This window comes from Thamnophis elegans, chromosome 7 (assembly GCF_009769535.1).
Source record: "Thamnophis elegans isolate rThaEle1 chromosome 7, rThaEle1.pri, whole genome shotgun sequence".
NCBI classification, from domain to species: Eukaryota; Metazoa; Chordata; class Lepidosauria; order Squamata; family Colubridae; genus Thamnophis; species Thamnophis elegans.
The window spans coordinates 1,051,749-1,071,201 of NC_045547.1; the positions used below are offsets into that span (position 1 = coordinate 1,051,749).

Below are 19,453 nucleotides of genomic sequence, written 5' to 3' on the forward strand. Positions count from 1 at the left end.
GCTTCAATGTTTTCTGGCATGTCCACCTCATTTTAATTGGAGGTCTGGGTACCTGATGGGTCTCAGCACCATTTTCCTGTCATGTGTGAGTGTGGAGGAAATCTCAGAGTTTCCCACTCTGTGGGCAAATGGAGTATTCACACAATAGAATCACAAAACAACAACGCCTGGTAGCCAAACCAAAAGTGGCCAACAACACCACATAAACAGTTGAGCTGCGCTCTTTCAAAATTGCACAATAAGCTTACTGGCAGAAATATGTACATTTGGGTTGATGAAAACATCTGTTGTGCCTGAAAAGTTTTTAGTGAAAAGGAGTGTGACATTCTCCCTCCTCCTCATCCAACCAACTACGCTACAGAGATTTTGCCAGAGGCTAAGCTTCCAAAACCGAAGATGTACTCTATGACTCCTCAGGAGTTAGGTGAAATGCAACAATACATAAAAAAAGAACCTGGCAAGAGGATTTATACAGCTGCCCCTGTGCTGTTCAGGGAGAAAAGGGATGGAGGGCTGCGTCTATGTGTAGACTTTCGAGGCATCAATGGAGTGTGCCTGGAGCACATGCATCCGCTGCCACTCATGAAAGATATGTTGGCCTGTTTAGCGGAGGGTTTTATCTTTACCAAATTGGACCTCAGAGAGGCCTATTATCGAGTCAGAATTTGAGAGGGGGACACAGCTTTTAATGGTCTCCTAGGGAGCCACCAATATAGAGTAATAGAATTTAGAATTTAGATTTTAGATTTTAGAATTTCCTTTATTTGTATGCCGCCCTTTTCCCTGAGGGGACTCACGGCGGCTCACAATTCAAGGGAGGGGGGAAAACAAACAAAGTTACAGAACAAAAAGACCATACACAGCTAAAAACACAACAATCATACCATTCGGAGTGGGGCTGCAAGCCTTTAGCCCCAAGCCTGTCGGAACAGCCAGGTTTTAAGGGCTGTGCGGAAGGCCTGGAGGATGGTGAGGGTACGAATCTCCATGGGGAGTTCGTTCCACAGGGTCGGAGCAGCCACAGAGAAGGCCCTCCTCCGGGTAGTCGCCAGTCGGCACTGGGCGGCTGATGGAATTCGGAGGAGGCCTAGTCTGTGGGATCTTATTGGTCTAGTGGAGGTAATTGGCAGCAGCAGTATCCAGATCCAATACCATGAAGGGCTTTGTAGGTGACAACTAGCACCTTGAAGCGAATCCGGAGATCAACAGGCAGCCAGTGCAGCTCGCGGAGGATAGGTGTTACGTGGGTGAAACGAGGCGCACCCACGATCGCTCGCGTGGCTGCATTCTGGACAAGCTGAAGTCTCCGAATACTCTTCAAGGGCAGCCCCATGTAGAGCACATTGCAGTATTCCAGCCTAGAGGTCACAAGGGCACGAGTGACTGTTGTGAGAGCCTCCCGGTTCAGGTAGGGACGCAACTGGTGTACCAGGCGAACCTGGGCAAATGCCCCCCTGGTCACAGCTGACAAATGGTGTTCGAAAGTCAGCTGTGGGTCCAGGAGGACTCCCAAGTTGCGGACCCTATCTGAGGGGCGTACAATTTGACCCCCCAGCCTGAGAGATGGAACACTTAGCCAATTAGTGGGAGGGAAGCACTGTAGCCACTCGGTCTTATCTGGATTGAGAACAAGCTTGTTAACCCCCATCCAGTCCCTAACAGCCTCCAGGCCCTGGCTCATCACATCCATCACTTCATTGAGTTGGCACGGGGCAGACAGATACAGCTGTGTATTGTCCGCATACTGGTGGTATTTTATCCCGTGCCATCGAATGATCTCACCCAGCGGTTTCATGTAGATATTAAAGAGGAGGGGGGACAGGACCGAACCCTGCAGCACCCCATACGTTAGGGGCCTAGGGGTCGATCTCTGCCCTCCGACTAACACCGACTGCGACCTGTCCGAGAGGTAAGAGGAGAACCACTGCAAAACAGTGCCTCCCACCCCCACCTCCCGCAGTCGTCACAGAAGGATACCATGGTTGATGGTATTGAAAGCCGCAGAGAGGTCAAGGAGTACTAGGATGGAGGCATGACCTCCATCCCTGGCTCTCCAGAGATCATCGATCAACACGACCAAAGCAGTTTCCGTGCTGTAGCCAGGCCTGAAACCAGACTGGAAGGGATCTAGATAATTGGTTTCCTCCAAGGACCGCTGGAGCTGAAAGGCCACCACCTTCTCAACAACCTTCCCCACAAACGGGAGGTTGGAGACTGGACGATAGTTGTTTAGGACGGCTGGATCCAAAGATGGTTTCTTCAGGAGGGGTCTCACCACCGCCGCCTTTAATGCGGGGGAAAGACCCCCTCCCGAAGGGAGGCGGCAACAACCGCCTGGATCCAGCCCCGTGTCACCTCCCTGCTGTTAACAACCAGCCAGGAGGGGCACGGGTCCAGTACACATGTGGAGGCACTTACAGCTCTCATGGCCTTGTCCACGTCCTCAGGGGTAACAGCTTGAAAATCAATCCAGTGATGTTCTACCAGATTATCCCTTGGTGCCTCAGCTGGTACTGCAGGATTGGAGTCCAGGTCCGTCCGAAACTGAGCAACTTTGTCCGCGAGGAATTGGACATAGTCCTCAGCTCTGCCCTGCAAAGGATCGCTCGTATCCCTCCTGTTTAGGAGGGAACGGGTTATCCTGAACAAGGCAGCTGGGCACGACTCAGCGGAAGCAATCAGAGAGGCAATATAATACCTTTTGGGTTGCAAGCAGCATTGGCGGTGTTTATGCAGTTAATCAACGAAGTTCTGCATGAACACCTGTACAACGGAGTACTTTTCTATCTGAACGACATTTTGATTTATACTAAAACCATGGACGAGCATGTCAAATTGGTACGGAAGGTCCTTACCAAATTGTTGAAAGCTAATCTGTATGTAAAATTAACAAAATGTGAATTCCACAAGACCCAGTTGGATTATCTGGGTTATCAGGTTTCCTGGGTGGAAATAGAAATGGATCCAGCAAAGACACAGGTGGTATTTGATTGGCAGGCACCCAAGACTTGGAAGCAATTACAAAGCTTCTTGGGGTTTGGCAACTTTTACTGCCAATTACCTCCCTTCGTCCCATCAGATCGCATAGAGTAGGCCTCCTTCGAATTCCATCCGCCAGTCAGTGCCGACTGGCGACTACGCGGAGGAGAGCCTTCTCGGTTGCAGCTCCGACGCTTTGGAACGATCTCCCCATGGAGATTCGCACCCTCACCACCATCCAGACCTTCCGCAAAGCCCTCAAGATCTGGCTATCCCGGCAGGCCTGGGGATAAGATCCCAATCTCGCCCCGCCCGAATGTTGAATGAATGTTGTGTTTTACTGATTATTTTTTCTTTATTCACATTTCTTTTGTGTCCTGTCTCACACTCCCCTTCCTATGAAATGTAAGCCGCCCTGAGTCCCCTTAGGGAAAAGGGCGGCCTATAAATGTTAATAAAACCAAAACCAAAACCAAATTTATTCCTTCATATGCCAAAGTGGCAATACCGCTGACCGGTTTGTTAAAAACCAGACACCTAGGAGATGGTGTATTGCTGGCGTAGGAAGTCTATCAAGATCTTTGATGCCACCACAGAAGAACAGGGTGGCAACAGTGGCAATGGTCACAGGACTTCACTTTGGGCCTTTTTTTGAGTTGGCCAAACTGCTCTGGGAGCCTGCCAGCGACTGGCTGCATGACCGTGGCGGGAATCCCCATTCTCCGGAACGCTTGCAGTGCACCTGCTTTGGCATTCTCCACTCGTGGGTCGGGGCCTGTCCCAAACCCATTTGTTGTTCCAACAGCATCTCCTGGAGTGGGGAGACTCCCGCAGCTTCGCTTTGCAATGTCAGGTCTGGCTGCAAACCCCACTTGAGTGCTGGCTCTTTGGGCTGGGCACCCACCTGACGCTCCCTCTCTGCAGCTTCTTCTGCTTCCACCACAGCTTGGGAAGCGAAGTCGATGGTCTCAACATAAATCACTGAACCATCGCCTGCAGATCCCTCTGTGGTTTTCTGAGTCTTCGTGCCGCCGGGGTTTCGGCTGGGGCTCAGGACCCTGGAAAGCACCCCATTATTTATCTCTCATCAGCTAACCATGCCCTTGTGGGATTCAAACCTGGGCTACTGATATATTAGGTCAGATGTATTAACCTCTAAGCCACAGGCTCTCCTCGCTCTGTCAGGGGAGAGATTAAGTGTCTTTTCCAGTGAGACCAGTCTATCAGGGCAACCTGTCTACCCAAATATGGGACGGAGCATCCTGCTTCCGATTGCATGAAGGACAACATAGTTGTGGAAAAACACACTAGCACCATAGTAATTTGGAAACAATGGGCCAAGCAAGTATTTGTGCCCGCAGAGGAACCAAATTACACCTGCACCAAATGTAAACTAGTTGGATTACTGGAAGAAAAAGCAAAGAAAACGTCTACAAGAAAACAAGGAAACTCCGAGAGCACCGAGGAGCCCACATTTCAACCCTGAGCTACAAATATCCTCCTTTATTGACAATGATTGTTTGGCTTTCTTACCAAACAGATTTTTTGAATTGATTTTTATGTGCTAATTGTGAATTAGACTGAAGCTCAATGGAGGTGTGTGATAATATTTTCCTTGTTTGCATATTAATTTCTTCCAGGCCATACATAATGTTGCTCCTTGTGGGGAATTTCTGGTCCTTCCTTATTTTCCACCTGGATCCTAGATCGAAGCCAAGGGAGACATGGTGGGACCACTGGCTGAAGGGAACGGGGCCTCTCCAGTGGGAGCAAAAAAAAAAAAACCCCATTCAATTCAGGGGAGATAATATTTCATGGCAAACCCTAGATCTATATTTATCTTTTGCCCAGGGAATGCAAACACTGGTGACTTTCTTGTAATGCCCAACAATAAAGTATCTGCTGGAGCCTATTGATGGAGTGGTTCTGTTTACTTTTTCCCTGTCTGGGAATGCTGATTTTTCTGTATATAAACCGCACCTCTATTTGTCCGTGATCTTTATCTTTATTTGCACAGCAAATATGTTGCCTGCAGGCTTCTGAGTCTCAAAATCAGCAAAAAAAACCCAAAACAACAACAACAACAACAAAACACCTGAGCAATAAAATAAGGAAACTGGGAGTGTTTGTACCACCAGCTCAGCTACACCCACATTTAAAAAAGTAGCTTAACTCAAAAGCAAAATGAGCAAGAAGTGTGAATGCAGACACTTCCTCAGGCTCTTACCAGAGCCAGCTTTAGATTCCCCCCCCCAAAAATGAGATGCTTCCTTGCTTGAAAGTTGAGTCATTGCAAGCGGATGAATTTTTTGTTGTTAGTTTGAGACATTTTGCTGCTCATCCAAGCAGCTTCAACAGTCAGAGTGAGCCAGTTGGGGATTTCCTTTCGACCTCGGCCTCTGATCTAAGAGCCCTTGGAGCGGATCTGTCCCCAGAGGGAAGAGGGAACCTTTTCAGGAAAGTAGCCTCCTTGCTTTGCAGCTCAAAGACCCTGGAAGAGACACGGCTTCTGGCTCCCCAGAACCTCCAGGAGGTGCCAGTGAAGGAGAAGGTGGGCATCGTGAATGCATTTCTCCCTTTCTGCCTTTGCTGGTTAATGTTTTTGGTCTGGTTTGGTTCAGTGATTGTCCAGCTACCCACCTTGCGTGGATTCTTTTCTCTCCAGGAGGATCATTATTTCCACAAGTCCATATTTCTCCTCTCATTAATCTCCTATTTCCCTCACCCTGAGAGAAAAGGGGGGAGAGCAGGACCCCAGGAGAAGGTTGCATTGTGTGTTTGGTGACGAGGAAGTTCATCTGCAGACCCAACACCCTCTTCCCCCTGAGGCTTATTCAGGGAGGGGCCCTGGAGCCCCTGGGAGAGAAAAGCCACACTCAAGACAAGGGCAGAGTAATAGACTTTATTATCAAGAGAGGGGCACGTTCTCCAGAAAGAGGGGAAGAGAAGCAAGACTAGAGGAATTGACTGCTTGACCTCCAGATGGTCTTTGTGGAAAAGAAGTTTGGCACATGGAGAAGGTAGACTCCAAAGATCTCAGCTCAGGTTTCCGATCAGCCCCTCTAACTCCCTCTGCAGACTTAGGTTAAGTGGGAGTCCATTTGCAGAGAAAAGGAAGTTTGGCGTTACAGCCTAGATCAATCCAGTTCAAATGCTCTGAAAGAAAGGAACATGGAAGGTGATCACCGTTAGACTGGGCTACTTGCATCTCTTTCCAAGTGCAACCGACTGCCCCAGGTGCTCTCCCATGGGGAGTGTCAGGTACGGATAACCAGGAATATTCACTGGGTTTGAAGCACGGAAGAGTTTATTATCACCACCCACAAACAAGAATCCAGTCATGAGTCTTGCATCCAGTTCTGGTCACCCCAATATAAAAAGATGCAGAGACTCTGGAAAGAGCGCAGAGAAGAGCAGCAAAGAGGATGAAAGGGCTGGAGGCTAAAACATACAAAGAACGGTTGCAGGAATTGGGTAGGTCTACTTCAGTGAGAAGAAGGACTAGGGGTGACATGATAGCAGCTTTCCCATATTTGAGGGGCTCCTATAAAGACGAGGTGGGTCAAACTGTTTTCCAAAGCACCAAAAGGCAAGACAAGGACCAAGGGAAGGAAATGAACCAGAGAGAAGCAACCTAGAACTAAGGAGAAATGTCCTAATGGTGACACCAATCAACCAGTGGAACAGCTTGCCTTCAGAAGTTGTGGGTGCTCCATCACTGGAAGCTTTCAAAAAAAGACAGGACAACAATTTGTCTAAAATATTATAGGGTCTCCTGCTCAAGCAGGATGTTGGACTAGATGTTAATCTCTGCCAACTCTATCATTCTATGTTCTAACCAATGGTCAAAGCTAAATTGGCACTGGATAAGGCTCAACAGAGCTCAAGAGGACTTCGGTCTCTGGTGGCGACACAAAGACTTCACACAGATGACAAGTTTAACTCCACCTTCCAGCTCAACCTGCTCCTCTTCTACAGGTGCGGGCTGGGGGGGATGACATGCTACAGCTCCCCTCATCTAAGCATTGCCATCTGATGGGATGCAGGAAGGGCCCATTCTCGGTGGCTGCCTCCCTGCTCTAGAACAATCTTCCTGCTGAGCTACAACAGCCTCGACTCCTTCATGAAGGCACTCAAGACCCCGATCTTCCCTCAAGCAGTTGGGCCTCTGCTTGGGGGATTCTGGGAGCTGAAGGCCTCACTTCTTAAAGTTGCCCGTCTTGAGAAACACTGCATTAATCTACTCTATTCAGATTGCAGATTTGGCACATCTGGCTTCCTTCTTAAAATGACACACAGTGGATCTTTTAGGTTGTATGTTTATTTTTGTTACTGTGTGCCACTCAGAGTCCTCTTGGTTGAGCCGGGTGGCCACCAGAGGTTGTATTTTGCTGGTTCACCCCAGTTTGGGGAAACCATTAGTAGTGGTGGCGTGAGGCTCCGCCCATCTGCCCAGATGTCATCATGCACACGAGCAAAGCACGAGCACGCACACACATGCTCCCGTTTCCAAACGGGTAGCAAAAGTAAGAGGATTTCATGCCTGGTGACCATATAAATAGAAATGTCTGAAATAAAATCAGGCATTCACAAAACTTCTCCAGCTTTGACAGTGAATGTGAAATAGATGAGAGAAGCAGTTAGACTAGGTTGCGTCTGCGACAAATGCTGAGATGAGGAACTACCATTTTATGAGACTCTAGAAATGTCTAAATTTTGCCTGTTAAGTTTCTCCAATAAATATTTTAAATCAGCCACGCCCAAAAAGTCTCCTTCAACAGGAGCTTTATTCCCTGGATCTGGATCTCCCTTCCCTTCCTAGTCTTCCCATTCCTCCCCTTCCCCTTTTCCCCTTCCCTTCCCTATCCCCTTTCCCCTTCTTTTCTGTTCTGTGCCTTCCTTTCCTTGTCTTCTCATTCCTTCCCCCCCTCCCCTTCCCCTTTTTCCCTTTCTTCTATTCCCTGTCTTCCCTTCTCTTCCCTTCCCCTTCCCTGCTTTCCTGGAATCACAGATGCAAACTCCAGCCCTGCTAAGGAATGGTGGCTTTTCATACTGACCAGTTTGAGGAGAGAGAGAAACACAAAACTCATCTTTGGACTTATTGTTGGGTTCTCCAGAGCTCCACCTGGTATACCTGGATCGTGTCCCGTCGTTCCAGCGCCATCCAGTATTCTGTGCAACACAGAATAAAGTACATTGCGGAGGGTGAGCGGGAGTTTTCGTTATTGATCCCGTTCCTCCCCACCCCCCAAAAATTAAACATTCTCAGTCATCCAGGTCATGGTTGTCCCAAAGGTGTGGGAGTGAAGAAGCTTCTTGGATGAGAAGAAAAACACCTTCAGAGAAAAACCAGAAAGTCCAGTTGCCTCTTGAAAAAAGCATCTTTGGGAAAACATGTTCTGGTCCTTCAGCCTCTCTTCCCTGCCCTCCAAGGACCCTCATTGCTCTTCTCCTAAACCATCCTGGTGTCCATCAAATCATTCTTAAGGTGTGATGCCTCAAATGGGCACTGAATTTTTTTTTTGGGGGGGAGAGTACTGTATGCTTTCAAATGCTTTACTGAAATCAAGATATATTACGTCTACTGTGTGACCCTAATCTACTAGGCTATCTGAGGAAGCAGTGAGATGAAGACAGTTGGGCAGGATTGATTCCGGACAAATGCCTACAGGTATCTGGGAGTTCAGACATGGTCTTTAAAGTACTTATTGTGATCGATCTCTTTATCATCTCCTTAAGAATCTCCCCAGGTATCAACATCAGACTGTCTGCAGCTGCATTTTTGCATTGTGTTTCCCCCCCTTTTAAAGACAAGGACGTATTTTTTCCTCCTCCAAGTCTGCTGGAACTTCCACCAGTTTCCAGGATTTCTCAAACTCACAAACGTTCATCCCAACCATCAACCATTTCCTTCAAAACCTGAGGACTTGAAGTCCTTCATCAGATGAAGGTGTTTCCTGACCATGTTTCCACCCATTTCAGCTGTCAACCCTGCCCCTTCCTCCTGCTCTTCAACCTCCCCAGTAGAATGCATGGATTCCATATTGAAAAACACTCAGCCAGTTTAGCTTAACTAAAAATCTTATTAGTTATGAAAAGGATTCCCACAGGGAGAAATCCCTTGCTGACTGTAGATCTGTTCTTTGTGAACTGGAGGGAACCTGGACTCTGGAGAGAGTGAACTGCTGACATTGGGATCCTTTGTCCTTGTGTCCACTTGTGTCAGGAGCACCAATGGTGGGATGGTGTTTAGATACAGCCACCATGCAGTCTGTCTAACTCATTAAACATGGGACAAGAGCAGCATCAGGGAATGGAACAAAGTTGATGGGCTTTTCAAGGATTATGCAAATCACAAAACATCTGTATGGAAACAGTTGCTCAGAGACAGGAGGACCAAATACTCACCATATCGGATGTTGAACGTCGTTGGAGCCCAATCCAGACCGATTTCTTCTCTATGTTTTCTTTAGAGACGTAGGAATTGACCTGTTTTGCCTGGGTGTCACTTATGAAGGATGCTAAATGACCTTTGCATTTGAACTGACACTCTTCCTGCAAAGAGAGAAGAACCAACAATGTATTTGTATTTGTATTTTATTATTTGTACGCCGCCCTTCTCCGGGAGGACTCAGGGCGGCGAACAATTCAAGGGGGAAAAAAGGGGGAACATAAAAGACAAAATACAAATAATAAGAGTAGACAACAGTCGCACAACCATACATGTCGAGAGGGGAGGGGAACTCGTCACCCCCAGGCCTGCCGGCAAAGCCAGGTTTTGACAGCTTTTCGGAAGGCCTGGAGACAGGTGAGGGTCCGAATCCCTGCAGGGAGTTCATTCCAAAGGGCCGGAGCTGCCACAGAGAAGGCCCTCCCCCGGGTAGTAGCCAGGTGGCATTGGCTGGTAGATGGCACCCGGAGGAGGCCAACCCTGTGAGATCTAACGGGTCTGTGGGAGGTAATTGGCAGCAGGCGGTCTCTCAAGTACCCAGATCCAATACCATGAAGGGCTTTATAAGTTACGACTATCACCTTGAAGCGTATCCGGAGACCGATCGGTAACCAGTGCAGCTCGCGGAGGATAGGTGTAACGTGGGTGTACTGAGGTGTGCCCACAATCGCTCGCGCGGCTGCGTTCTGGACGAGTTGAAGTCTCCGAATACTCTTCAAGGGCTGCCCCATGTAGAGCGCATTGCAGTAGTCCTCTGAAGGGAAACGAGAGGCCTTCAGACTTGCTCCCTGACAGTGGCTGGTTATTTAACACCAACAAACCAGCTTGCCCAACGCAGGGGTGCTACAATCCAGGCCTATCAAACTGTTTGGGTAGACAAAGTCCCCCCAGCTGAGGGCCAAGCGATATGGACTTTGTAATATTGTTAGGCCTGTTATCCAATATTGCATTTTGTTTTTCAATTTGTTTCTCTCTCTTTCAAAATGGATGAGACGTGGGATTATCAGAACATTACAGCCTGGGATATGGGGGGGGGGGGGGGAAAAATCCCACGGCTGTATGGATTGATTGACTGCTCCTGACATTTCTAAACTGAAAAAGATAAGTTAGAGGAGGGGATATTTGGACAATGTCTCCCGATAAGAGAAAGCTTGGTTAGCCTTAATTGGCATCTGTCTGTCCCTTCTTGAATGCCAAACAACCTTTTTTCCTTATTAACGTGCTAAATTTTACGCACCTTTTTGTTGCCACACTTCATTTTAATGAACACATGTTGTAACATGTTTGACTACATCAGTGGTTCCCAAACTTGGCAACTTTGCTGGCTGGAGAATTCTGGGAGGTGAAGTCCACAAGTCTTAAAGTTGCCAAAGTTTGGGAACCACTGGACTACATGTAACTGATCTTCTATGCAAAGCAAACATCACTTTTCTCCTTTTGCATCTTCTTTGACACCTTCAGTATAAAAGGGGACATAAGATGGGTCTCTCGGCTCCCTCTTTCAATGAGAGAAATCCCTTTTATCAGTCTATTCTGAATAAATTATAATTAAATGATCTTCCTTTCTCGGTTTATCTCATCGGAATATATGCATGACGAAGCAGAAAGCTAAAAAGACATATTTGACCTTCAGCTACTATTTCTCAAGGAGGACTTCTCCTAAGAGGGGCTGCAAATATGAGCATGATTGTAGATTGTAGATTGTAGAAGTTTATTTATATGCCGCCCTTTTCCCTGGGGGGACTCAGGGCGGCTCACAACCGAAAAGGTGGGGGGGACAAACTTTTAACATTGTCTTGCCCAACAAGGAAAAATAAAATATGTATGTATATGTGTGTATGCATGTATGTATGTATGTATGTATGTATGTATGTGTATGTATACACACACATACATACATATATGGGAAGATGGCTCATGCATATGAGTGGGGTATGACAGTGGTGTCAGCAGTGGGATATCCATAAAAAAGTGGGGCATACAAAGGAGGTGTGGGGGAGAGAGAGAAGAGGGGAGGAGGTGGGTGTTGGTGTGTGGAAAGAAAGAGACTCTTAGAGACCAGGGGCCACTTTCAAATAAAAATGACTTGAACTTTTGAAGGCTCTCATTTAAGAACCACAATTGGGACTAGCAATTCAGTCATTAAGTGAAGCAATGGCTAAGTAAATTGCAACTGTCATAAATGTGAGGATTGGCCATAAAGATACCTTTTCATCACTGTCATAATTGTGAATGCTAAGTGAGGATACCTGTTAACCTTGTCATTGTTGGCCTTGGTCCCACAACATGGATAAGAATCACACATGATTCCCATGTAAATGTAGCAGTTAGATGCCTCATTGGAGTTTTACTTCCTTTAACAAATTTCACTCAGATATTGAAGTGAAGCCAGCTCATTAAACCCATTCAGATTTACTTTCAAATTATTAAATTGAAGGGAATTCAACATAATTAATAACATATTTTATTTCTTTTAGATTTCTATCGTTTTTATTTTAATGGAGAGAGTCATACAGCAGGCACTCTTCATTAAAAGAAAATGACATGAACTTTTGGGCATTGTGAAGTTTGGAAAAACTCTGGGCCAGATTAAGGGAATTCTTCCCATTCAGGTGAGGTACCTCAGGTGAGGTACCTCAAGTCAGTTACCTCGGCCTCTTGAAAGGTGAACAGCTCCTCATAGAACTTGTAGCAAAACCACTGGCTTTGCTCTTTATTGGCGAAGGTGCCAGAAGGACAGACAGTCCGACCCTTTGGATCTCCTGGAGAAACAGAACGAGAAAGCAAAGAGGATGAGAGTGAGGGACACAGCAATGACTCTTCATGTCAACCCAGAAGTTGGCCCAGCTGTGGCCATTTTCTGCTCTGAAGCCTTTCTGGTGAGGGTTTGGTCTTCTCACTGCTTCAGGGCTGACACGGCCTGGAGCTGAGGGGCAGGGAGGGGGATGTAGAGATAGCTGGGGTACTGTAGCCAAAATAAAATTCTTTCCCCTGGGAATCAAGGACATTTCTGCAGGTGTTCGGAAGGTGGAGACTGAGGTCCCCTAGCAACTGGACTCTATGCTGATTGGATCATGTGGGGGGAGCGTGACAAAGTTTAACTTTCAATTGGGTGTAAAACTGGTGGGAACATGTCCTTTACCAGGAACTTGTCAATTTGATATGTCCCAATAAAATGTTCCTTGAGGAAATTGCCTGCTTTGGAGTTCTTATTGCATGCAATGTATTTGTCAGGTTTCCCAAAAGACGCCCTAATTAATTCACTAGCCTTGAGCCAAGTTTCAAAAGAAATCCAGTCATTTATTAGGAGTACCATTTCGGCAATACCGCTTTGCAGTCAGATCTAAACTTCATTTGAATTATGGATGAACTTTATCCCTGTCCCTTCCCTCACCTCAGTCTGTGTCATAAATCAAATTCACCAATGAGGTGCACACATCACAAGCCTGCTGTGGTAATCTGAGATCCGACTCTAGCTGAAGGTATGCATGGAATACGCTCCCCCCTCTTTCCTCACCATGGCAACTTTATGAGTTTATTTTATTTATTTATTTATTTATTTATTTATTTATTTATTTATTTATTTATTTATTTATTTATTATATTAGACTTATATACCGCTTCATAGGGCTTTCAGCCCTCTCTAAGCGGTTTACAGATTTTTTTAGCAAATTGAGTCAGCAACTTGCCCCCACAGTCTGGGTCCTCATTTCACCCACCTCGGAAGGATGGAAGGCTGAGTCGACCTTGAGCCGGTGAGATTTGAACTGCTGAACTGCAGATCACAGTCAGCTGAAGTGGCCTGCAGTACTGCACCCTAACCACTGCGCCATCTCGGCTCTTCTAAAGTTGACAGTATTACTTGGAACCCTGACATTTGGGTTTAGTTGGCAATCAATTTTCCCACAGGACTACATTAAGAACCTGGGACTTTTATGGAGGGTCGAACCAACAGGGCTATGAAGAGCTGTAGGCACGCATGCCTGCACATACGTAAATTGAAAATAAAAAGTTGCCTTCAAGATAAAAGCAGTGCAGTTGTATTGCATGCATGATGTACACTTATTTGCATTTGATTTATAACTTCCAATTGACCTCATGTGGGTCAGGCAGATAGAGCCAAAGGGCCAGATGTGGTCCAAGGGGCGTAAAATGCCCAGGTAGGTCTGGTTTAGTGGACAGATGCCAGCCTCATTCTGTAGATACCAGTATTTGGTGTCCATATCATGAGCCACGGAAGCATTTTGGAAGTCCGCACTTTTCTAGGTTGGTCTAAAATGGATCACAGCTAGAAGTAGAAGCTTGGGTTGAGCTTCAATTCTTGCACCTCCATTAATTTCTCTAGCAATTAATCAAAAATTAATCCCTATTCCCTGTTTCTCTTCTGGAGACCACCCTAAGTGGTTAGGGGCTGCCACTTGGTTGGCATAAGCAGTCCTAACATATAAAGTTAAGAACGTCCAGTCTGGGCAATACATGGAGAGGAGACTCTCAGGGCATTCTATGTCTGGAGGCTAAACTGGGACATTGAAAAGCACCCAATCACCTACATCCCAGAACAAGACACTGAGAAAATCCCTAGGTGTCCCAAAAGTCATCAAGATGACTTCAAGGAGACCAATTCTTTGGTCTCCTATTTTTCCCAGGAGAAACATGTGACCTCTTGGAAGGAACCTCCTAGAAAACTGACACTGTTGGCTTCCTAAGACAGGAAGTGAGGGTGTTGGCTTTGATGTCCTTTGATTTGCTAAGTTGCTCCGGAAAAGATCTAAAAATGGTCCTCAATTATCTGTCCTCTCAGAAGAGAAGAAGAGAAGAACATTGTGTACTCAAGGGTGCCAATTCTCTTCATCTGCTGCTCCTTCTAAAGAAGATGACCAGTTTCTCTCATGGACAAGTCAGCAGGCAACTAACATCTTTTCTTACTTCATTTGCTAGGGGTGACATGATAGAGTATCCCAATATCTCAGGGGTTGCCACAAAGAAGAGAGGGTCAACTTATTCTCCAAGGCACCTGAAGGCAGGAGAAGAAGCAATGGGTGGAAACTAAGTCAAGGAGAGAAGCAACTTAGAACTGAGGAGAGATTTCCTGACAGTGAGAACAATTAATCAGTGGAATGATTTGCTTCCAGAAGTTGTGAATTCTCCAACACTGGAAGTTTTTAAGAAGAGATTGGACAGCCATTGGTCTGGAATGGTATAGGGTGTCCTGCTTGAGTAGGAGGTTGGACTAGAAGACCTCCAAGGTCCCTTCCAACTGTGCTATTCCGCTATTCTGTTATTCTGCTAGTGATCCAGAATTTAAGTAAGGCTGCTCTGCAGAATGTTTATTTATGTTTGCTCCACAAATTCATCTTGCAGGACAATGTTTTAACTTCCTTCTCTTAAGCTCACTGGTTCACTGCTCTTCTTGTTTGTCCTTCAGTCTGTCTAGGGCATTGAAGGTTGTAGCTCTAGATCTCTGTGCTACCCAAACTTGGCAACTTTAAGACTTGTTGGACTTCAACTCCCAGAATTCTCCAGCCAGCTCAAACTTGGCAACTTTAAGACTTGTTGGACTTCAACTCCCAGAATTCTCCAGCCAGCTCAAACTTGGCAACTTTAAGACTTGTTGGACTTCAACTCCCAGAATTCTCCAGCCAGCTCAAACTTGGCAACTTTAAGACTTGTTGGACTTCAACTCCCAGAATTCTCCAGCCAGCTCAAACTTGGCAACTTTAAGACTTGTTGGACTTCAACTCCCAGAATTCTCCAGCCAGCTCAAACTTGGCAACTTTAAGACTTGTTGGACTTCAACTCCCAGAATTCTCCAGCCAGCTCAAACTTGGCAACTTTAAGACTTGTTGGACTTCAACTCCCAGAATTCTCCAGCCAGCTCAAACTTGGCAACTTTAAGACTTGTTGGACTTCAACAGCAGAGCTGGCTGGAGAATTCTGGGAGTTGAAGTCCACAAGTCTTAAAGTTGCCAAGTTTGGGAACCACTGCTCTAGATCTCTGTGCTACCCTGAAGACTGTGAACCTCTTTAAATTTCTTGCCTTCTTCATTAAGTGAGAATCCTCAGACTAATACATTATCAACCTCCCTCCCACTGAACTGACCACTGACATTCCCCAGGCTGTTCACCCCTTGGAATCTTCAAGTCCCTCTGGAAATTAATGATTAATCATCACAGCTGCTGCCTGTACGTATTGATTCTGTCGATGTTTTTACTGCTTTAATTATTTTATAATCTTAGAATTGCAAACCGCCCAGAGTCAATTGGTTCAGTTGGGTGGCTACAGAAATTGAATAAATAAATAAATTATACCAAGTGATCCTTTGATTGCTTTGCGAGTCATTCCCTCTTAAAAAGTATTTACTGGTTATTAAGAACAATTTGACTTTTGGACTTCTTCCATAATGAAAAGTTTGGATAGAAGGGAATATTTGTTGCTCAGGGTTCAACTGTGGCGTCTTGAGTGTTCCCTGAGCTTGGTGGCTTTCTTGGCACAACAAAGGAACATTGTCAGTGCTAGGAGGGGGTGGGATTTGTGGTGGGGGTAAAGGTGGGGGTGAGGAGGAGGAGGAGGAGGACAGGGGTAGGTTTTGGGCAGCTTTACTGCTGGTTCGCTCGTGCATGCGCTTTGTGTGTGTGCACAGTTCAATTAAAATTGTTCTGCACATGCGCACAACTCAAAAACAAGATGGCGGCAGTGACAGCAATGACCAGGGAACTAGTTCGGAGGCATGGCAAGCCTGGATCACTGCCAGTTCCAGTGACCCAGGCCACCATACTACTTCTATTTCAGCTGAACTGGGCCGAACTGGTAGGAACCCAACTCTGGCGGAGGAGGAGGAGGAGGAGGAGGAGGAGGAGGAGGAGGAGGAGGAGGAGGAGGAGGAGGAGGAGGAGGAGGAGGAGGAGGAGGAGGAGGAAGACTGTGGGGTCCTTGGTGGTCTCTGAGCGTCGTGTTTTTCTTGAAGATGTTTCATTACCCTACTAGGGAACATCATCAGTGCTAGAAGGGACTGGGGTTTGTGGTGGGGAGGAGGAGGAGGGGAGGGGAGGAGGCAGAGGGGAGGGGAGGAGGCGGAGGGGAGGGACTATGTGCTCTCTGAATTTGGTAGATGGAGATTCAGAAAGTCCTTCAGGAGCACAGAGGTCTTCCCTTCATCGCCCCCAAAACACCCACAACGCAACAAGGATTCCAGCTTGATATTCCCATGTTGCACAGATACAGAGACACAGACCCAATTTCATGAAATGCTCTTGGCAAGGGAATATTTATTTGTTAATTTCATGTGCTGCCCATCTCACTGCCAGCCAAGCTTACACGCTTATAAAAAACATAATCTAAAATGACAGGAACATTAAAAAAAAAAAAAAACATTTATTTATTCACTTTGGTTGCCACCCATCCCATCACGAGGTGTCTCTGAGCAGCGTACAATGTTAAAATCCAATCCAATGTAGAGGAAAAATAAAACACTAAAAATTACATTTTTTTAAAAAATGAAGAATTAACAGGTTAAAATTTAACCAAGGACTAAATATATGGGAAGCTAATGCCTATAGTCACCAAGAATTGAATGTAGTTAAAACAACCACAGATATAGCTGCCCCAAGTCTTCTGAGAGTGGGCGGCATACAAGTTAAATAAATAAATAAATAAATAAATAAATAAATAAACAAACAAACAAACAAACAAACAAACAAACGAATGAATGAATAATGAATAAATAAGGGGTTCCATAGAGAAACAGGGTGGAGGTGGGATATATCAGCTTTGCTGGCAACAACTTACCTGCCCAGGTAAGGCTGCCCAAAAGGCCAAAGATGAAGCAAGTGACGAGAAGCATCTCCAAACCTGAGGAGGGAAACAGAAGTTGAGAAGAACCTTGAATGTCCTCCAACCACACCAGGTCACCCCCGTTCAGGTGCCCCTCCCCAGAAGGAAGAACCGAGCTCTCATCTCAACCATGAAACCCACCTGTTCATCTCTGGATTGCAGCCCCCTCCCCTCCCCAGAAGCCCCCTGAGCAACTGGAAGAGACCCCGGACTGCCAGGAATCACAGCCTGTAATTCTCAAAACGTTGATTCTGAGCTTCTGGCTCTCCTAGTTGGTTCCGCCCATTGTGACCATTAAGATCTGGTCATCGTTGGTGTGGTCCAGGATGTTTGGATGGTGTAAAGTCAGAGCAGGCTACCTCATAGAAGAATTTGGAGAAGGGACTCTCTGCTAACCCCCAGCCCCAATGAACTCAACGCCTAAATGGAAGGGAGCCATGTTTCAAGTCCCGTCCCTCTTGATTTTCCTCTTCTCTTCATCTCTTCTATGGACACGAAAAGCCATTCTCCCTGCCCCTCCCCCCACCTTTTAATCCTGTGAATTGGCTGCCAGAAATGGACAAAGAGAGACATAAACACAGACAATGCAAAACATCCACCTCTTAGGAGAGATACGGGATTTTCAGTTGCTTATAACACACAAGATGCTATGATCCCTCATCCATCAAATAAATGACCTCTTTCACATCCCCGCCCCCAGGAATTCTTGCAAAGGAGGTTGAAAGATTTCGAGCTGTGGGGATTTTTTAAAAGGGGAGAGGCTGCTGCTGCATCAGAATATTTACTGGTTTTGTTGAAACCCCTTTTGATCAGAGCAAGATACATAAGGACATGATGGTGGGATCAGAAGTATCCCTAAAGCGGTTGCATATAGTTTTTATTAAAATTTTTAAATAGGAACATGGAAAACTAATATAAACAAATATAAAGTAAGAGAGAGAAAAAGAAAGAGAGAGAGAGGAAGAGAAAGAAAGAAAGGAAGAGAAAGGAAGAAAAATCTAAGAAACACCAAAAAGAGGGGAAAAGCTAAAGAAAAATAGAAAAAAAAAGAAGATAGGAGTTAGCAGTTTCTGATATTCTTCAAAGCAGTTTTAAATACAAATATGCAGTAAACTCTCTCGCTAAAGATACATCAAGTTACTTGTCTTTCTGTAACAGGTCTCACCTTCAAAGGGTGATCCAGTCTGAGAGAAGAATCCTCTAAATCCCCAATGGTCTGTTTTATATACCAGAGAGCTCACATGGTCACACCCTGCAATGCAAGTTAAGATGACACAAAAACAGGTGTTAATATCCGGAGAGCAGGTAGAAACTCCCTCCCCTTATTGTGCTTCTATCCTGCTTCATAGTGTAAGATACCCAGAATCGCTCCAGTGTCGGGCAACCCCCCAAATCAATACATTATAAATCAAGAGTGGCCAATGAAGCTGGGCTCTTGCTATGGGGTCCCACTGAGTGAAGGACTCAAGGGCCATCACATACATGAACAAGAGCCGAGGTGGCACAGTGGTTAGAGTGCAGTACTGCAGGCTACTTCAGCTGATTGCTAGTTCGGCAGTTTGGCTGTTCAAATCTCACCGGCTCAGAGTTGACTCAGCCTTCCATCCTTCCAAGGTGGGTAAAATGAGGACCTGGATTGTTGTTGGGGGCGATATGCTGACTCTGTAAACCGCTTAGAGAGGGCTGAAAGCTCTATGAAGCGGTATATAAGTCTAACTGCTATGGCTATTGCTAAGTTGAGAAACGGGACATGTTCACCCAAGGAAGAAGCTCCTTCCATGACATGATCCACACCTGACCCATCACATCACAAGACCCATCACAAGGCCCTCATCTGACATGAACTTCTGACCACACGGAGCCCTTATAAGCAGAAGAACACCAACCCTGAAATTCTGCTGAAGATGTTACCCAGCCTGATAATAAAATGTTTGGAAACCAACCCACGAGCTAGGAGAATACACCCCCCGCCCTCATCCTCCACCCGAGCTACAGATATTCACCACTATCGCAAACTCCTTCCGTCTTTCTAGGCAGCCCATGCTTGGCAAGAAGCCAACAGACTTCTTCAGAACTTAACGCGATAAGCTTTCGAAATATCAGTTAACCCATAATTCTGTGGATATGTGGCTGCAGCTGCCACGTGGACTTTTGTGACCCTGCTGGAAATAGTTGTTGTGAAGAAGGCACAC

General features: G+C 46.1%; 2 protein-coding genes across 2 annotated transcripts in view; both read right to left on the reverse strand.

Moving 5' to 3' along the window:
- The window catches only part of LOC116511835 (C-type lectin lectoxin-Thr1-like), a 195,629-nt gene that overhangs the window by 56,221 nt on the left and 119,955 nt on the right, over positions 1 to 19,453 (reverse strand). The window lies entirely within an intron of this gene.
- LOC116511827 (C-type lectin lectoxin-Phi1-like) lies at positions 5,962 to 18,507 on the reverse strand. The gene is made up of 6 exons (XM_032222060.1): positions 18,427 to 18,507; positions 17,217 to 17,279; positions 12,080 to 12,192; positions 9,388 to 9,534; positions 8,037 to 8,151; positions 5,962 to 6,135 (listed from the first exon to the last, which is right to left on the reverse strand). The coding sequence occupies exons 2-6, from the start codon at positions 17,269 to 17,271 to the stop codon at positions 6,065 to 6,067; spliced, it is 501 nt and encodes a 166-aa protein (XP_032077951.1). The 5' UTR covers positions 17,272 to 17,279; positions 18,427 to 18,507; the 3' UTR covers positions 5,962 to 6,064.

Excerpts from the sequence above, each read along its gene's own strand:
- LOC116511827 (XM_032222060.1), bottom strand. The coding sequence starts at position 17,271 with ATGCTTCTCGTCACTTGCTTCATCTTTGGCCTTTTGGGCAGCCTTACC. Across the intron at positions 8,152-9,387 it reads GACGTTCAACATCCGATATG|AATACTGGATGGCGCTGGAA; the intron begins GTGAGTATTTGG and ends TGTGTTGCACAG. Across the intron at positions 6,136-8,036 it reads TTCTCTCTCTCCTCAAACTG|AGCATTTGAACTGGATTGAT; the intron begins GTCAGTATGAAA and ends CCTTTCTTTCAG.